The 16,347-nt window shown below is 39.3% G+C and overlaps 3 protein-coding genes across 4 annotated transcripts; 2 read left to right on the forward strand and 1 right to left on the reverse strand.

Moving 5' to 3' along the window:
* Positions 1 to 186: 186 nt before the first annotated feature.
* Positions 187 to 5,792, forward strand: LOC141004540 (spindlin-Z-like). Of its 2 annotated transcripts, XM_073476091.1 has the most exons (5): positions 187 to 281; positions 987 to 1,025; positions 1,698 to 1,945; positions 2,062 to 2,295; positions 3,937 to 5,792. In XM_073476091.1, the coding sequence occupies exons 2-5, from the start codon at positions 1,006 to 1,008 to the stop codon at positions 4,140 to 4,142; spliced, it is 708 nt and encodes a 235-aa protein (XP_073332192.1). In that variant the 5' UTR covers positions 187 to 281; positions 987 to 1,005; the 3' UTR covers positions 4,143 to 5,792. The 2 variants fall into 2 exon arrangements, with proteins under 2 accessions (XP_073332192.1, XP_073332193.1); XM_073476092.1 differs by lacking the exon at positions 987 to 1,025 and having other exon boundaries at positions 194 to 281.
* Positions 5,793 to 6,042: 250 nt separating this feature from the next.
* Positions 6,043 to 8,451, reverse strand: micos13 (mitochondrial contact site and cristae organizing system subunit 13). The gene is made up of 4 exons (XM_073476093.1): positions 8,297 to 8,451; positions 7,676 to 7,832; positions 6,741 to 6,798; positions 6,043 to 6,560 (listed from the first exon to the last, which is right to left on the reverse strand). Exons 1-4 carry the CDS (start codon positions 8,323 to 8,325, stop codon positions 6,463 to 6,465), a joined length of 342 nt encoding a protein of 113 aa, XP_073332194.1. The 5' UTR covers positions 8,326 to 8,451; the 3' UTR covers positions 6,043 to 6,462.
* Positions 8,452 to 8,849: 398 nt separating this feature from the next.
* On the forward strand, positions 8,850 to 15,232 carry hsd11b1la (hydroxysteroid (11-beta) dehydrogenase 1-like a). Its single transcript, XM_073476860.1, has 6 exons — positions 8,850 to 8,990; positions 12,376 to 12,506; positions 12,623 to 12,826; positions 12,982 to 13,075; positions 13,884 to 14,049; positions 14,206 to 15,232. The coding sequence occupies exons 1-6, from the start codon at positions 8,882 to 8,884 to the stop codon at positions 14,387 to 14,389; spliced, it is 888 nt and encodes a 295-aa protein (XP_073332961.1). The 5' UTR covers positions 8,850 to 8,881; the 3' UTR covers positions 14,390 to 15,232.
* Positions 15,233 to 16,347: the final 1,115 nt, after the last annotated feature.

The raw sequence follows: 16,347 nt of genomic DNA on the forward strand, positions 1-16,347 counted from the left end.
ATCAAACGCAACATGCGGCAGTTTGCAACACCTGTTCGACTCTGGCCGTTAAAAGTCCACATCATTGTGGCGAAAACGTCAATTCCCAGCATGCACTGCGCGCGTGCACACGTCCTTCTCTGCGGCCATGGTAACCGAAGGCACGCTGGGAACTAGAGTCTCCCCTCCGCGTCGCCCATTTTCCACAGGTTTCGCGAGATTTACACAGGCGGGTTGGCGGTGTGTGGCAACATTTCTCAGCCAGACGAACTGAACAATACTGATATGCAATCTGCGTAAAGGTAATGAATATATGTTCCGAAGACAGAATTAAGCCGTTAACACGCAGTTGTTGTTGGTGTTTGTTACCTGCCACCAGGGACACCGACGAGCGGATGTAGCTAGCCGCCTCCACTTACAGTAACATCTGCATTGGGGTAGAGCTAGGACAAACGAGTGGTGCTGGTAACCTACAGTGTGAGGTGTAGGTGTGTTGGATTCAGTCCAGGACAGGTGGCGTACGGCACGGCTCACCCCCTCCTGTATATTATATGTACCGTAATATTGCTAATGTATATTACACTTAAGTTAACCGGCTAACGTTGGTTACATATTGCAATTCGTCAGATATAGAAATGGCTGACGTATTCTCTTGAAGTTGTGTCACACAGATGAAGTATGGGCTTTTTTAATCCTTAAGTGACTGCTAACTAAATATGACATGCTACAGTCTCGCCTGAGTAGGAAAACAGTGACCTCCATGTTGTGCAGTTGGACTAAAATACCCAGGAAGTTACTCCATCATGTTAATCTATTGGCTGTTGGAGTTGTCAGTCTGAGCTGAGAAGGCTGCAGCCTGTCACAGGTCTCCTCACACAGCCCAGCCTCTCAGCTGAAGTAGAGGCCTTCCTCATGCTAAGTAGTTTACATTACATGTGAACTTTGACAGCTGTTCTATTCGCTCACATCATAACTAAACATTACCCTGTCTTTCTCTTAATCAATAGCCATTGAATTTCTGGAGGCATGTCCAAGAAAAGGGGCAGGTATGTAGAAACAAGGCTACTGTAAATGCCATCACATGATGCCATTAATGGTGGTTTTTAGACTGCAATGTGACAGTAAAGCATGCAGGGGAAAGTGGATAATTCAGGAATGAACGTATGTTGTGATCCAATTGCAACCAAAGATTATTGTCATTATCGATCACTTTCACAATAGTTTGGTCAAAAACAAAAATGTGAAGAATGCTCATCACAATTTCCCAGAGCCTAAAGTGACATCTTTTTTTTTTTACTTTTTTTTTCTTCATTTATTATCATAAAAGACAGGAAATCCATACTTTTAAGAAGCTGGAAGCAACAAAAGTTTGACATTTTTGCTTCAGAAATGACTGAAACGATCAATCAGAAATCAAAATAATTGGCAATTCATTTTCTATCTTTGGATTTACCGACTTACTGTTGCAGCTCTAATTTATATTTGACTTACGGCGGCAGTGAATGATAGAAATTCATATTGTATTCTGAATAAAATAATCGGCTGCATAAAAAAGTGGCCTCAGGTGAACCTACAGTAACTTTTTTGACATGTCTGAAATGCAATTCATATGTGATCATTACGTAGCCTGATATCATAAAGCCTTTTGTATAAGTGTAAGGTGCATACTTTGTTTTAAACCCTCACCACGGACCTCCATATTCCTCCTGTTTTACCAGAAAGCGGAGTAGCGGGGAGCTGAGTGACATGTTGACCCCAGACCCCAACAGCATTCTGGGAGTCCGCATTCAGCATAACTGGCGCGAGAAAGGGAACCAGAGCAAATGGAAGGGAACAGTACTCGACAGGCTTAGTGTGAACCCTTCTCTTTTCATGGTGAAGTATGACGGCTTTGACTGCGTCTACGGCATCGAGCTGTTCAAGGACGAGAGGGTGTCGAACCTGCAGGTGCTGTCGGAAAAAGTTGGTGAGTTAGTTAGCCTCACTTGTTATTTGCGCCAGCTAGTTCGCAACAGTTGGGTTACAGGCTTCCACGATTCTCACTTTTATATTTTCTCTCCTGTTGCGGCTGTGTCTTCACAGTAAACAATAAGATCAAGATACCTCCAGGGGCGGAGGAGCTGGTGGGCAAAGCTGTGGAGCACCTGTTTGAAAAGGAGGATGGAGAGAAGAACGAGTGGAGAGGCATGGTCCTCTCCAGAGCTCCAATCATGACCAACTGGTACTATATCACTTATGAAAAGGACCCCGTTCTTTATATGTATCAGCTGTGGGATGACTACGCTGACGGAGACCTCAGGATTCTGCCTGAAGCAGGTACTGGTCATTTGGATAGAACAAAGACAGATTTATTATGCACAAAGGTTTATTAAGGTCGTGTTAATCATGTCCTAAAGGCTTTATAGATAGAATCAGGAGGAACCGCAATGTGACGTAAAATCATGTTTTCAACTCCACTCAATTCATTTGACATGGATAGCATGTGAGCTCACCAACAGCTACAGTGCTCTGTATTTATTACAAGTCTTCCTGTGTTTGAGCTCCTGTAATAAAGCAGGCAAATCGCACATTTTTGCACAAGAACTTCTTGCAGCCATGGACACAGACACTCTTGATGTAAGCTTTAAAGAGTAAAAGTTTAAGTGGGGTTAAACCAGACACGTTTTTTTTAGGGCCCAGGCACACCAAACTGACATCAAAGACCTAGAAGCAACAGCGTCAGGCTCAGTGGACTTTTTTTTTCTTCCCATTTCTCTTCTCACGCACCGATTCGTTTAGCTGAACAGTCAGGCAGAGGGAGTTCTCCCACCAACGGTCTCCACCACCGATTCATGATGCTCAGTTGGCCGAAAAGATGTCTACAAGGGTCGACCAGTGACAACAGTGCAAGACACACTGCAACAACTAGGGCTAACCGATAGCCCTGACATTGGCTGACTGCTGAATGTCAGCGCCCTTAGGGGGTGATTAGATATTGCAAAAAGTTGTGTAAAGTGCATTGATGAGAGCCAAAACTCTCGACAGTGGTTTCATTATCGTTTCTGGCTAATGGGTATGATTAGACATGCACAAAATGCTGCTTCAAGTGTGAGAATATTCAAGTTATTTAGCACACATAAACATTCACAGCAAATAATCAAGTCAAATTCAGATTGTGTGAAAGATTATAATTATAATAATAATATTTAAAAAAATATCAGAATAATGAGGCATTATGCAAGATGTTAAAACCTGAAAAACTGGTGGTTTCACTAGTCTGTTCGAGCTTTGTATCATTGTAATTTTCAATTTACAGATTAATATCTTAAAGATCCATACACATATTAAGGCGTAAAATAATTATCTAATGTGTGTCTGACATGGTTATTGCGGAAAAATGTATTATTTATTAATTACCACATTAATATCCATCAAATGGTACCTACTCCAGAATATATGAACAATATATGTATACTGTATATTAATTACTTTAAAGTCCATTCACATTGTATGTGAGCAAATGAACAAAGACACATTTTACACTTTGAGCAATGAATATGACAACAAACTTCTAGTGTCCAACTCTGCACATACATCATTCTACACAGTGATGCACAAATATTCAATTGTAGGAACAAGAAGAAAATCTTATTTATGACTGAAGGGGGGGGGGTTAACTATTTCTTACTGAATAAATGACTTACTACAATTGAGAAAATAGGGCCGGAGAAATAATTGTGCTGTATACTTGAGTGGATGCTGAGTGGAGGCACATTTCATTACTTTTGTGATAAAGAGTAATGTTATAACTGGTGAACTGAGATAGACCATATACAATAATAATACAGAACCTCTTAAACCAGATCAGAACATCTCAGAAAACCAGATTCGACATTATTTTATAACCTCTCTGTGATATTTGAAGTTGGTGGTGTTTTACACAATGTAATTGTAATGTTCTAATGTTTCACTCTTCAGAAAACAAGCACCTGTTGCCTGCAGACAGGAAGCCCGGAGAGGAGACGGAGAGTCTGGTGGGGAAACAAGTGGAGTATGTTACTGACAAGGGTGTGAAGAGAACGGGCCTGGTCATCTACCAGGTCCCAGCCAAGCCCTCTGTCTACTATATCAAATATGATGATGACTTTCATATCCATGTCTATGACCTGGTCAAAACCACCTAGAGAGATATCGGACACTTTATCTCACTCTCCAGCCTCCGTCCATCTGCTTCGGTTCCACTCATTGTTATAATCTTGTTATTCAAAGCCATGGCAGGGTTGAATAGTTAATATGCTTTAATGTTCGGAATAAAGTGCAATCTGTGTTTCATACGCACAGCAGAACTGTAGCACCGCTATGCTTGGCTATTTCCAGGAGAGGGAGTCACCTTGTTTTATTGTTGCTGCTCTACTTTACACTTTAAGTTTGGACAGTCCAAGATTGCACTGCCCAACAGCTGCAGAGTGCAGCTGTTACTGCGTTTGCGTTGTTGTCCCTGAGAGAGACACTGATTTGTCCTTAAAGTAATTATCTTAATTAAAAGCCAGTGTGTTCTAAAAAAAGCTGCTCAAAATTTCCTTTTGGAGCCATTTCTTGGGGGTGGGGGGATTATCTAAATAGCTATTAAGCAGGATATACACATTGTTTGGGAGAGATGTCTTCCACGGAGGCATTTGCTGAATTGAATGGGCAGATTGAGTCATGTATTATATTTAATTAATGTGAGCACTGGATGGGATGAATGGAAGCAGCACTGTCAAATCAACCGAATGGGCCCTTTTATTTTCAAAAGCCTTTTAGATGTATTATTCTCATGTGGAAATATACTCCTGCACTTTTGCACCTGTTTAGCATTGCATCAGATCAGATCCTTTGTGCTGGTGATGAAGATGCAGTTAGCTAAATTCTCATTGCAATTTGATCCCACACAAATCATAAAGTGCCTTCCGGCTTGTCATTCTGCAATATTGTACATACTCTGTCTCTGACTATCTACACTCTTAATGAATTATTGTGTATGAAGGTTGCTCTTGGGTTTTCATTCAGATGTGGTAACGCTGACAACTCGAGGAAAGTTCCTAACCATCAGTTTATAGTAGTGCAGTGTTTTGCTCTTAATGCGGTATGAAAATGTTCTATAAGTATAACACACACCATCCTTTGTTGTATAAATCTCACTGTTGATATTGTGGGGAGCACTTTATTGTATAAAGTTTACATGTTATGGTACGTTAAGTAGTTTCCCCAAATTGCTTTTTCCTTAAGAGCAAACGTGGCAAAATAAATGCTTTGTATCACACGCATGAAGAAAAAAAAAAAAAAAATTCTTGTTGCAATACAGATGACAGTGTAAAATGCCTTGTAATGTTGCCTGTCGCGATAACGCTCATTTATACAAGTATCTCATAAAAACGCCACCAGCTTTTGGTGAAAGGGTCATTAATATATAATAAACTGAATATTAAACAGGTATAATCAACTGACAAACCAGTTTGTTGACAGTAACTAATTAACTCTGGTTCTAGTCTTTATTACTCTGTCTGACATGTATGCTTGCACTATGGTATTGGTATTTCATCCCAACTTAGTCGCCATGTCCTGGTTGCTGAATTGGTCTTCAAGTCATTCAGCATATCCCTTATAAACTAGTCAATCAGCAAAAATATGCTATTACTATTATTTTTAGCTGTAAAAACTCTGCATGCATCATCTGACAGTGTCTGGAGATTTTCAAGCCTTATTTTGACAGTAGAGAAGTGACAGTGTGTGGCAGAAGCAGTACCATTTGTTTAACCAACATAAAAAATAAAATAAGAAAAAAAAAAGTTTAATACTGTACATCACCGCTTGGGGTGCTGTGGAGTGTTTCTATGTTGTGTACAGTGGAATTACAAATGGCTGTGTGCGCACTCTTCATGTTTTCAGTCACCTCTTCCTGTCCTGAAGTTGTAGCAGCATCAACAGGCCATTGGTATTCTGTCATAAGTATTAAAGATTTTTGCACATTTGTTTGGTTTTTTTCTTTGAACACACACACACGCAGTTTATATTTTGCCTTAATAAATCAAACTACAGACTGGATGTGTTTTAAGATTGATGTATTATTAAGTCACAAACTGCATATATACAACAAACATTCTCTTCATAACATTTGGGTGGTTTGAGAACAAAAGGGAGTGAAATATTGTATATCAGACAGTGTCGAAATGTGGTGGTTCACACCAAATTTCACAACTTTTAAAATACATTTTGCTTCCTAGCATTATGTACAACACAACTCCCAACCAATGCCACGATCATTTACAGAACCACAGTACCCAATCAGGAGACTACACTCCTTGCAGCCAAATTTCACAACTTCTTTTCATCTGAAAATTTTCTCTTATGCTGGGTGTTTAGTCTTTCTTGTAAGGGGCGACAACTTTTGATGAAGTAATGTCATTTCTTAAGTGCAAAACTCAAAAAGATTTATAAATGCCAGGTTGACCAGAGAGTTCCTGTTCACTTGGTGAGGTCTTTCAGGTACTGCAAACCCTGATTTGTGTAATCGCTTGCTCTTGTTGGAGCCTCTGAAAGAGATGAAATCGTCCACCGCACTCCTACAATAAAAAAAATCCAAGGTTTAGGTTTGATACTCCAAAATCATGTATGCAGGTTCACAATAGTGATGCTAAAATTGAATATGGCCCCAATAGAATGCTTGAAATATATCTGTATCTAACAAATTACATTCCAAAATGTGTTTGCCCTTGGAGACGAGCTTTTCATTCAGTTCTTACCAGAGTTCCACGACTCAACAGGAGAGAATTCAATGTGAGGCATGGTTGGAAGCTGAGCCTGAGGAGAGGGGGAGGGCTGTTAGTTTGAAACAGATTGTACAAGGCTTTGTAGTTATGAATATTATATTGTATTTACACTGAACATCTTGCAGCTGAATTGTGCACCATGTCCACCAGTGGTAATAGCGATTGAGTAGTAGTGGTAGTGTGGCGTTTCACTAAAACGTGGAATAGGCATATCACTCCAGAATTACACCAGAATAGGTATATGAATCATATGATGAAAATCAGTGTGATCTCTCATAGAAATGTTTAACTGACACCTAGTTATTGACTAGTTTTAACTACAATATCTAATGTTTACTGTCATTTCTGAAACACACACACAACTGGCAAAATGAGATCTGGAGTAAATCAAAGCTGCATAATTTATGTCAACAATAACATTTCACCAATAATAGTGTTCTCTTTCTTAATTTTTTTTTCTTAAAACCAAAGATTAAAAGGTCCACCAGTATTTGCACTCAGATTTCGAGCTGGCGTACTGCCTGTTCCTACTGAAATGGGTCCCTATGCTGTTTTGAAAGAACAAAGACAAATGTATCCAGTTTGTCATCAGGGAGAAATAATGAACAGGCACATTTTGTTTTCCTGGCCAGTAAAGCTGTTCAGAGTTGAGCTGTGAATACAATATTTCCGTTTTGTGAAGGTGTCTTCCAGTCCCATAAGGAAACAGGCCATGAGATGGCAGGACACTTGAATGAAATTCAATTAATTCAATCATTTAATGTATGAATCATCAAAAGCATCATCAGGACTGTGTACAAAACTGATCTACATATTCTCCTTCCTTATGTTGTATTATCATGCCTGCTAGCCTACATCCAGGGCTGCCTGGATCATAACTATGTTTAAGCAACACATGTTATCTGTACCTCCAGGCCAAAGTACTTCATCCATTCCTCTATGGCGGGGGGTATAGCAGCCTTGGCCTTCCCCAGGGCCTCTGAGCCCTGCTCACTGCTTCCCAACAGACCAGAGTCACAGGCAACGTAAAGGGCTCCTCCTGCAATGGTCACCTTGGTGGCCAGTCTGATAATGAAAGAACAGAGACAGTCAGGCTATGAACCAGGTTTAGCCACCCCTGAATCCATGGCTGAAAACATTTTACGATTACTGAAGTAACGTTATAGTACTTAACGAGTGTCCTCTAATGCAAAGACATGATCACTTACATTAGGGTTGGCTAGGGACTTTAGTGAGCTGTTTACATTACATTAGCTAGCGATAGTTAACTGAGAAAATTCGTTTAACTTGAACCGACGTCCAAATCTAACAGATTTTGAATAAATACGTTGCTGCCGATTTCTTCAGTAAACTAAATTTCGTTAAACTACGAAGCAAAGTGGGGAACAATGACAACTGGAGTGCTCTCGGGCACACTGACAGTTAGCTAAGCTAACGTAGCGACAGTTAGCTAACTGGCTAATCGGGCAGCTAGCACCTACAGCAGGGTTAATTTAAAAGGAATTGCGAATGAAATTAAAAATACTAACTTCACTACGGGCAAAATCCTTGCCGCCATGTTCCACAGCGTGTAGTTTCCTTTTACGTGCTGGTATTTTAACTACGCCAGGAATGAGCTGGGGTTCAGGCTGTCTAGTTAGCTCCACTGAAGGACAACCCTGCTTCAGCCATGTACACGAGAGTTGTGTCAATAAAGTTGCGCGTTCAAAACGTAGTACCTGCGTCATTTAGGTACGTCAGACTCGTTATTATTACTATTTTTTTTTTTACATTTAAAGGCATACATTTATATTTGTAGCCATGTAAATCATTTTTTTATAATTATAAAATAATATATATTTTTTAAAAAGTTATTTTAGAATAAGTGTTCAAATACCAATACATATAATTTGTTATCGGTTCACCAGTCCAGCAATTTACATACCTTCGGCCACTTTTCGATCTTGGCGCTGCTGCAGATTCGAGATCAATAAACCTGTTATCTAATCAACGCACCCCGCTCATACATGTCAAGAGAAAGAGAGGAGGGGTTACGTTATATAATTGGAATGCTGTTTCTTCATATCTTCGTGACAGGCTGTCCTGGGCTCACTCCTAATCAGTCAGTGCATAGAATGTACTACCAAAAACATTACAACATGAGAACTTCAACAAAAATCCTTTTAGGTAGTTTATTTGTTGCTTACCTAGCTGTCAAGTGGACCGCACCAAGTTTTAATGCAGGTAAGAGAGACGCTCCTGCAAGATAAAGTGTTGTGGTTTGTGCCAGTGTAAAGTGCAGATACTTAGACTCCTGTAGCTGTTAATATCCAGAACTCTATTTTCATGTTTGCTCAGTGTGATGACAGATGTACAGGTGGTCATGTCATAAGTGACAGGACGGTGTGAAACACACACTTAAAGGCTTATAGGTGAAGATGACCTGTGATAATTCAGTGAGATAATAATAATAAAAAAAATTGCAATCTTGAAATAGGATAGCCCAATAAAGAGTATAAATGTCAAGTGATAAAGTCATGATCATAAAAAAAGCTAATGGACGTTTTTTTTGTTTTTTTTTCTACTTACTGTAATGTGGTTAAGTACAGTGACTGGCCAATTCTCCATAATTAGCAACATTTTTCGTGTGTTGTCAATGCAAAATAACATTAATGTGTCTATTTAATGCATTAGGCATTTATGATTTCAAATGAACATTTGTGAAAATATTGCATTACTGTGTTTTATACTTAATCAGACAATATTAGAAAATATGTATATATAATATATATACATATATATATATAATAATATATATATAGTCTCATCTCATCTCTCATCTCATGAGATGAGATATATAGTAATATATTAAAGACATACATGCCTGTGTTAAGCTTGTTTTTGAAAACCATAGTATGTGTTTAATTAAAAAAAGCCAAAATGAAACAAGGGCAAAGAAAAAATGGAAGGGGGATTAAGAAATTAATGTAACAGAACTCCATTACTTTGTGACACTAATTCAACAGACAAAAGATAAGATTAGATCACCTCAAAGTGCTGATGGAACTGTGGGGACAAAGTCAACTTTTTTCATATTTCATTTTGGGAGGTAGTGGATAATGAAGGAATGACACCGAAAGGTAATTTTCTTATTACGCATCAACTATCTTCTTGGTATGAGACCACGTGATACTGTAGTAGAAGAAGACACTATTTGTGTCAAACATAGAAGCCACAAATACAGACATGGAGGGAGCTGAGCAACCAAGTACATGCAAGGGAAAAGGATAAATAAAGACAACATAGCCTATAACAGATGGAGAAAATGGACTGAAAACTGCAAATATGTGAACTAAACTGACATTTCATATATAGCTTATGTTGTGACGATTTGCTTATTCTTGTTTTGGTTTGATTCTTCTCTTTTTTTTTGTTCTTTGTTCTGAGGAAGTGTGTCTTATTATTAAGATGAGGAAGGGGAATTATAGAGATAACACTACATAGTTCAATTGTTCTACTTTTTCACAATCAGCTTTTCATCTATTGTTTAATCTATTAGTACTTATGTATAACTGACTTCCCTTCATTGTGATTATGATTATTTTCTTGACTTTTTTGTTTATACTCAAAATGATTTAAATCGGATTTATATGTGATGACTTACATTATGGTATGTTCAATGTCTTTTTTGTCAAGATATGATGACATCATGAAAAACAAATGACTGAATGAATGAAAGCATTTTTGAAGTAGGATATGATGACGAAACGATTACATGCGCACTGTTCATTTTGTTGATCCAGCTAATTTAGATAAGTTCAGATAGGATTACCTCCTCACTGATAAGCAGCCATCAAGACCATAAACCAAAATTGGTATATTGCTGAAATGTGACACAGGAGATTGTGTTAGTGAGATACTGTAGTTACAGCAAAAAGTTAATTATTTATCACCCTACACACACACACAGGTTTTTGCAACAAAATGCAAGTTGTAGTCCCTTTGTGCTACTCGCAAAACAAAAATTAAACACATGGATAAATAATCAGCAAGTCATAAACATATATTTTTATGGTGAAACGTGGACGATGAGTTGAGAAGCCGCCCCACCCCGAAGACAGAAGTCGCTCCGTAGCCCGTATCTCTTGCCAGACGGCAATGTTGTCCTGTAGTATCCTTTGGGCTCTGTGCAGACACCTCACCTCACCGATATCACCGATGCTCGGTAGATGGTACCAGTAATGTTCAGGGCACTTTTAGTAACCTGTGTATGTCCTCGGCCACTCACGAACCATGTCAGTAGACCATATTCACATGGCTGCCATTTTCTTCTGACAACACACTCAGGGTGGGAGGCTCAAATGTTATACTGTTTTTTTCAGGTTGCAACTCATACAAATGTAGAACATCTGACAAATAGTGATCATTTCACCACTTTCATATTGATCAACGACAGATTTGATAACCTGTTACTTACCCTTAGCCAACAGCTAACGTTAGCATCAAACCACTTCCTAGCTTTAACAGTAAGGTGCGGCTTACATTAAGCCTAAAATATCAACACACTGTGTGAATACGGTCAATTTGTGTTGTTTCCAGTCTAAATGCTTTCTTTGACTCCTCTGTAAAAGAACTTGGCACAGGAATTTCGCCTTCTTAAGTTTCCTTTACCTCCCTCCTTTCCTTTCATCAACTGCATGTTCCAGACTTTAATATGGACCATGTCAACTCATCTAATGTGACTATTTAGGTGACGTGATGCTGGACATGCTTTCTGCTCTGCATTGCACAAAATGTGTATAATGATCATGAAAGTTTAATGCTCCCCTGGGGAAAAGACACACAAACTTCCGCGACCAATTGCTGATAATCTTTTGCTTGTGACGGAGGCCTTACAAGAGAGAGAATGCAGCATTTATCCATATTGTGAGGAGGCTGTGTACAGCTGAGGCTTCACAAGTAATGAAATGATTCGGTTTGAGTCAGTTGGTTAGTGGTCATGTAATAGGACAGCCCCATGAATGGTTTTTTCAACAACTGTAGCATTATAAAGCTGCTACCACAGCTGATTTTATAGCTTGTTAAAGATAATGTTTTAACATTTTATGGCTGCATTTTACATACGGATAATTTCAGATGCACTCTAGATCTATAGACGGACTGTTCAAAGGTTAAATATCTTGGAAGTGTTGTTGTGCCTGTGGACTCCAAAGGTTTCCTGGACATAAAAGAGTTAGGTTAAATGATAAACACAATATCGGACCATTTTACCACCGTGTGCAAAGAGGGAAAAGAGGATTTTATGGCTGTTTGTATTTTGTACCAGCTCCTTCGACCTCAGGGTCAGAGGTTTGGTATACTAAGAGTCCAATGAGCAGTAAGTCGTAAGCAAAGAGGTTAAATACAAACAACACGTTGAGGACTTTGATTGGGTTATCTTCTTATGGCAAAGGTCTTGGTGCTGATTCCAACAAAAACAGGGATTGTGGTTTCATAGTAGTAAAATAACAGTTCTGCGTAAACAAATTCTGCTTCAAAACCAAAAGTATAAACCTGCAACATCATTCTCAACCATCAACACAACTGCTGGTAAGGTACACAAGTAAGTCTTTTTCTGTGTGTCCCTCAGAATCTCTCAGAGGCGCCAGGGTGCTGGTGACTGGGGCCAGCACAGGTATTGGTGAACAAATGGCATATCACTACGCCAGCTTTGGAGCCCAGATAGTAATTACAGCCCGGAGAGAGAAAGTGTTACAGCAGGTCAGTGAACTTGAAAACGTATAAATGGTCTCAAAGCTCAACCTAGCGTTCTCTATCTCTCTTTTCTGCAGCTACATGGGACAGTTAATGCACGCTTTCTGATCTTTGCTTCACAGGTGGCAGAGAAGTGCCTGAGTCTGGGAGCCGAGAGAGCTCTCTACATAGCAGCAGACATGAGCAATGAGTCAGACCCAGACAAAGTGATAGATTTTGCTCTAGAAAAGCTCGGAGGGTTGGATTATGTGGTTCTCAACCACATTGGCCCGAGTCCCTTCAGCATGTGGGAGGGAGATGTGGAGCACACCAGATGGCTGATGAAGGTAGTGCAGCATTTAGATTTAGGTCTATCAACACATTAAATGAGGGTAATGCACTGATCTCTCTCTCTCTCTCTTTCTCACTCCCTCTCTCTCTGTGTGTGTGTGTGTGTGTGTGTGTGTGTGTGTGTGTGTGTGTGTGTGTGTGCTTTCCAAAGGTCAATTTCTTCAGCTATATTCAGATGGCCTGGAAAGCTATGGCCTCCCTTGAACAAAATCAAGGATCACTGGTGATTGTTTCATCACTCTTAGGTAGGTTTAACACACATATATAGAAACCTAATTCCATACGCATGTTGATGACAGCAAACTGTGAAACATATATGTATATACTGTATACATTATTACTTGCAAATGTATTCCCTCATTATGTGACAAATGATATTGTGTTTGACCTCATTATTTTTCAGATAAAGAAATAATAAAAATGCAATGTTACAGACTACAGCCCGAAGTTCGAATGCACTGATTATCTGGGCCGATATTCAGCATTTTTCCGATTATCAGTATCAGTGATTTCAGACTGCCGATAAAATAAAAATGTGCTACTTTGGCTCTGATGCAACATCCTCTCACACAATGTTGCACCCAAAACACTATCTGATTGGTAACACATCACAATTAATAGCCTATAAACAATAACATAATATGACTGTAAAGTAACTAATAACTAAATTTAGCAAATAAATGCAGCTAAAGTCGAAAAGTAGAGAAAAAGGAAATACTCAAGTAAAGTAACTCATAATTGTACTTAACAACAGTACTCGAGTAAATTGTACTTTTGTTCATTTCATCACTGGTTGTTCTAAATTTTGACATTTTCCTGCAAACAAATATCTGTCTTCTTGATTTCCAATAATCAGTATCTGCCATGAAAAAGCCATATCAGTCGACCCATACATTTGATCACATGATCTTCATCAGCAGTCATAGGATTGTAGATGTTGATGTAGATGTTTTTAGTTTTTTTACTAGTTCCTTATATTGTTCCAAGAAATATTGGCTAAACAATACAGTGAAAGTGAAGTTAGAAAATCTGACTCTTACTGATGCTTCACAGGTAAAATGCCCAGTCCCTTCGTGGCACCATATACCTCAACTAAATTTGCCTTGAATGGTTTCTTCGGGGCCCTCCATCATGAGCTGGCTATGAAGAAGAGCAATGTGTCCATCTCTATATGTACACTGGGGCTCATTGATACAGAATCAGCTATGGAGAAAGTCAGGTGAGTCAATGATACAGTTAATTATTTAACCAGTGTCTCACAACTCCACCAAAATAATCAGGGATACTCTCAAATTGAAATTCTGCACCTTATTGGGCATATTTATTTGACTACTGCCATCCACAGTAGTTAAGAGCAGTATTTTCTTTCTCCTAGGGGTGTCACTAAGGTACCAGCCTACCCTGCTTCAGATGCAGCCTTGAACATCATCATGACAGGAGCGACGAGACAGCAGGAGCTCTTCTACCCTTGGTTCACCCGCGGAGTGGCTCTTAGCGAGGACTGGTTCCCTTCTCTCACAAACTATATTATCCAGAACTCCTACAACTATAGCCCATGAAAAAAAACCAACTGTAGTACCATTGTGCATACTGTATCTTTAATACATGGGTTATTAATCATACATTTATACACACTGGGCATGATGATGCTGTGGATATTAATGTATTCCACTACCCAAATTTAGCCTTAAAATTTTAGTACACATTTTGCCCTTATATTTAACTTTCTTTCCTTACAGACAAATGGATCAGGTTACTATAAATAACAAACTGAATCTCGTCCTCCTGTCCTCATTTTGCTTTTGGGTGAGGTCCAGTTAAAAAAAATGCCCACACGGGAGAAAAGCTTGTGGCTTTTTTGTTTCATTTTGGCCTACCTTGAAAAGATTAAAGGAGACATATTATGCTCATTTTCAGGTTCATCATTTTATTTTGGGTTATTACTGAAATAGGTTGTTGATGCTTTAGTGCTCAAAGAACACATCAGTTTACTCATTCTGACCAGTGCAGCACACTAGTTTTTCCACTAGCACCTTGGGCCGTGACAGGTCAAACCGAGCTGCTCCGGAGTAGGGCCAAGCCGCGTGATGTCTCACGACTGCAGCCAAACTGTTACCATCACCATCTCCCCTTAAAATGTATCCTAAATTCATGTCTGTGCCGGAAACCTGAAGGAAGGATGTTTTTAAAAGTCTGTCTGTTTTAAAAGCTCTCAGTACTTTTGTATCTTCTAACTGAATCTGTTTAGTTTCTCTCGTCCTGTTTGTACTTTCAGACACATCTGCTGTACTTTACTGTTTCGTCGTGTTCACTTTCAGCTGTTTCAGGAGTCATGTTTAGTTACTGTTTGTGAAAACATAACGTTTCCTGTAATGCTGCTTCATAATAAATGACTAAATAACGAGGGGCTTTTATTGTGAAAAAGTTATAGTAAATGAAACGTGTTTGTAACTGAATTAGCAGTGCCACTTTGTTTGCGGTGATTCTTCCGTAGTAGGCTACTGAGGGGATCGGAACAAGCACGTCATTGCTTTAAGACAAACCTTCAAGCAGGTAGCCCAGTTGTGATGGAAATGCACAACCCCGGCCGTGCCTGGCTGCCACGCTGAGTCAAACTGAGTAGAGCCAGGCCGGCAGATGTAATGGAAAAACAGCATTAGCTCCTGAATACCCAGTCTGCTCTGATTGGCCAGCTCACACATGCCTGACCCAGCACCGCAGCAGTTGTGCTAAATCAATTTTTACATGCCAAGCTAGCTGCTAGGCATAAAATATGTTTGGCTTTGTGTGATGTCACAAAAGAAAAGATGAGACGACTGTTGAGGCATTTCAGGAGCAGTGTTTTTTGCGGGAGAGAGGAGCTTCTGTTGGTGAGGGCTTTCACCTTTTCAACTTTCAAGATCTTTTACATGCACATGAACCGACATGACACTCTGAAGGAAAGGAAAAAAACTAAAAGCATATTAGGTCTCCTTTAAAAGGGGGTTATCAGTATCTGCACAGTACAGCTTTAGTGCCATTAGGTGCAAATAAAATAAATGCACCATGCAGCAGTGGTTCACAGTAGAAGAACAAGCTGCTTGAGAGACATGTCAGAAGAAGGATGTTGCTGCTCTCCAGAAAATAATAAAAGCTTTTAAATGACTAAATAACAAGGGGATTTTATTGTGAAGAAGTTATAGTAAATGAAATGTATCTGTAACTGAATTAGCAGAGCCACTTTGTTAGTGATGATTCCTCGATAGTACTGAGGGGATTGGGACAAGCGCGTCATTGTTTTAAGCCAAACCTTCAAGCAGGTAGCCCAGTTTTGATGGAAATGTGGTGGTTAGAACACCAACATTTGGACATCACTGTAATTCTGTGGTAAAAGTGAGAGACACCTGGTGAAAGAAAACAACAAATAAAGGACCTTACCCATTAACATTGTATTTCTCTTATTTGTAAAACGTTTGTCTTGAGGGGTGTTTTTGCCCTTATTAGATACGGGATAGTTGAGGTGTCAGGAAAGAATTCA

This window comes from Pagrus major, chromosome 11 (assembly GCF_040436345.1).
Source record: "Pagrus major chromosome 11, Pma_NU_1.0".
NCBI lineage: Eukaryota > Metazoa > Chordata > Actinopteri > Spariformes > Sparidae > Pagrus > Pagrus major.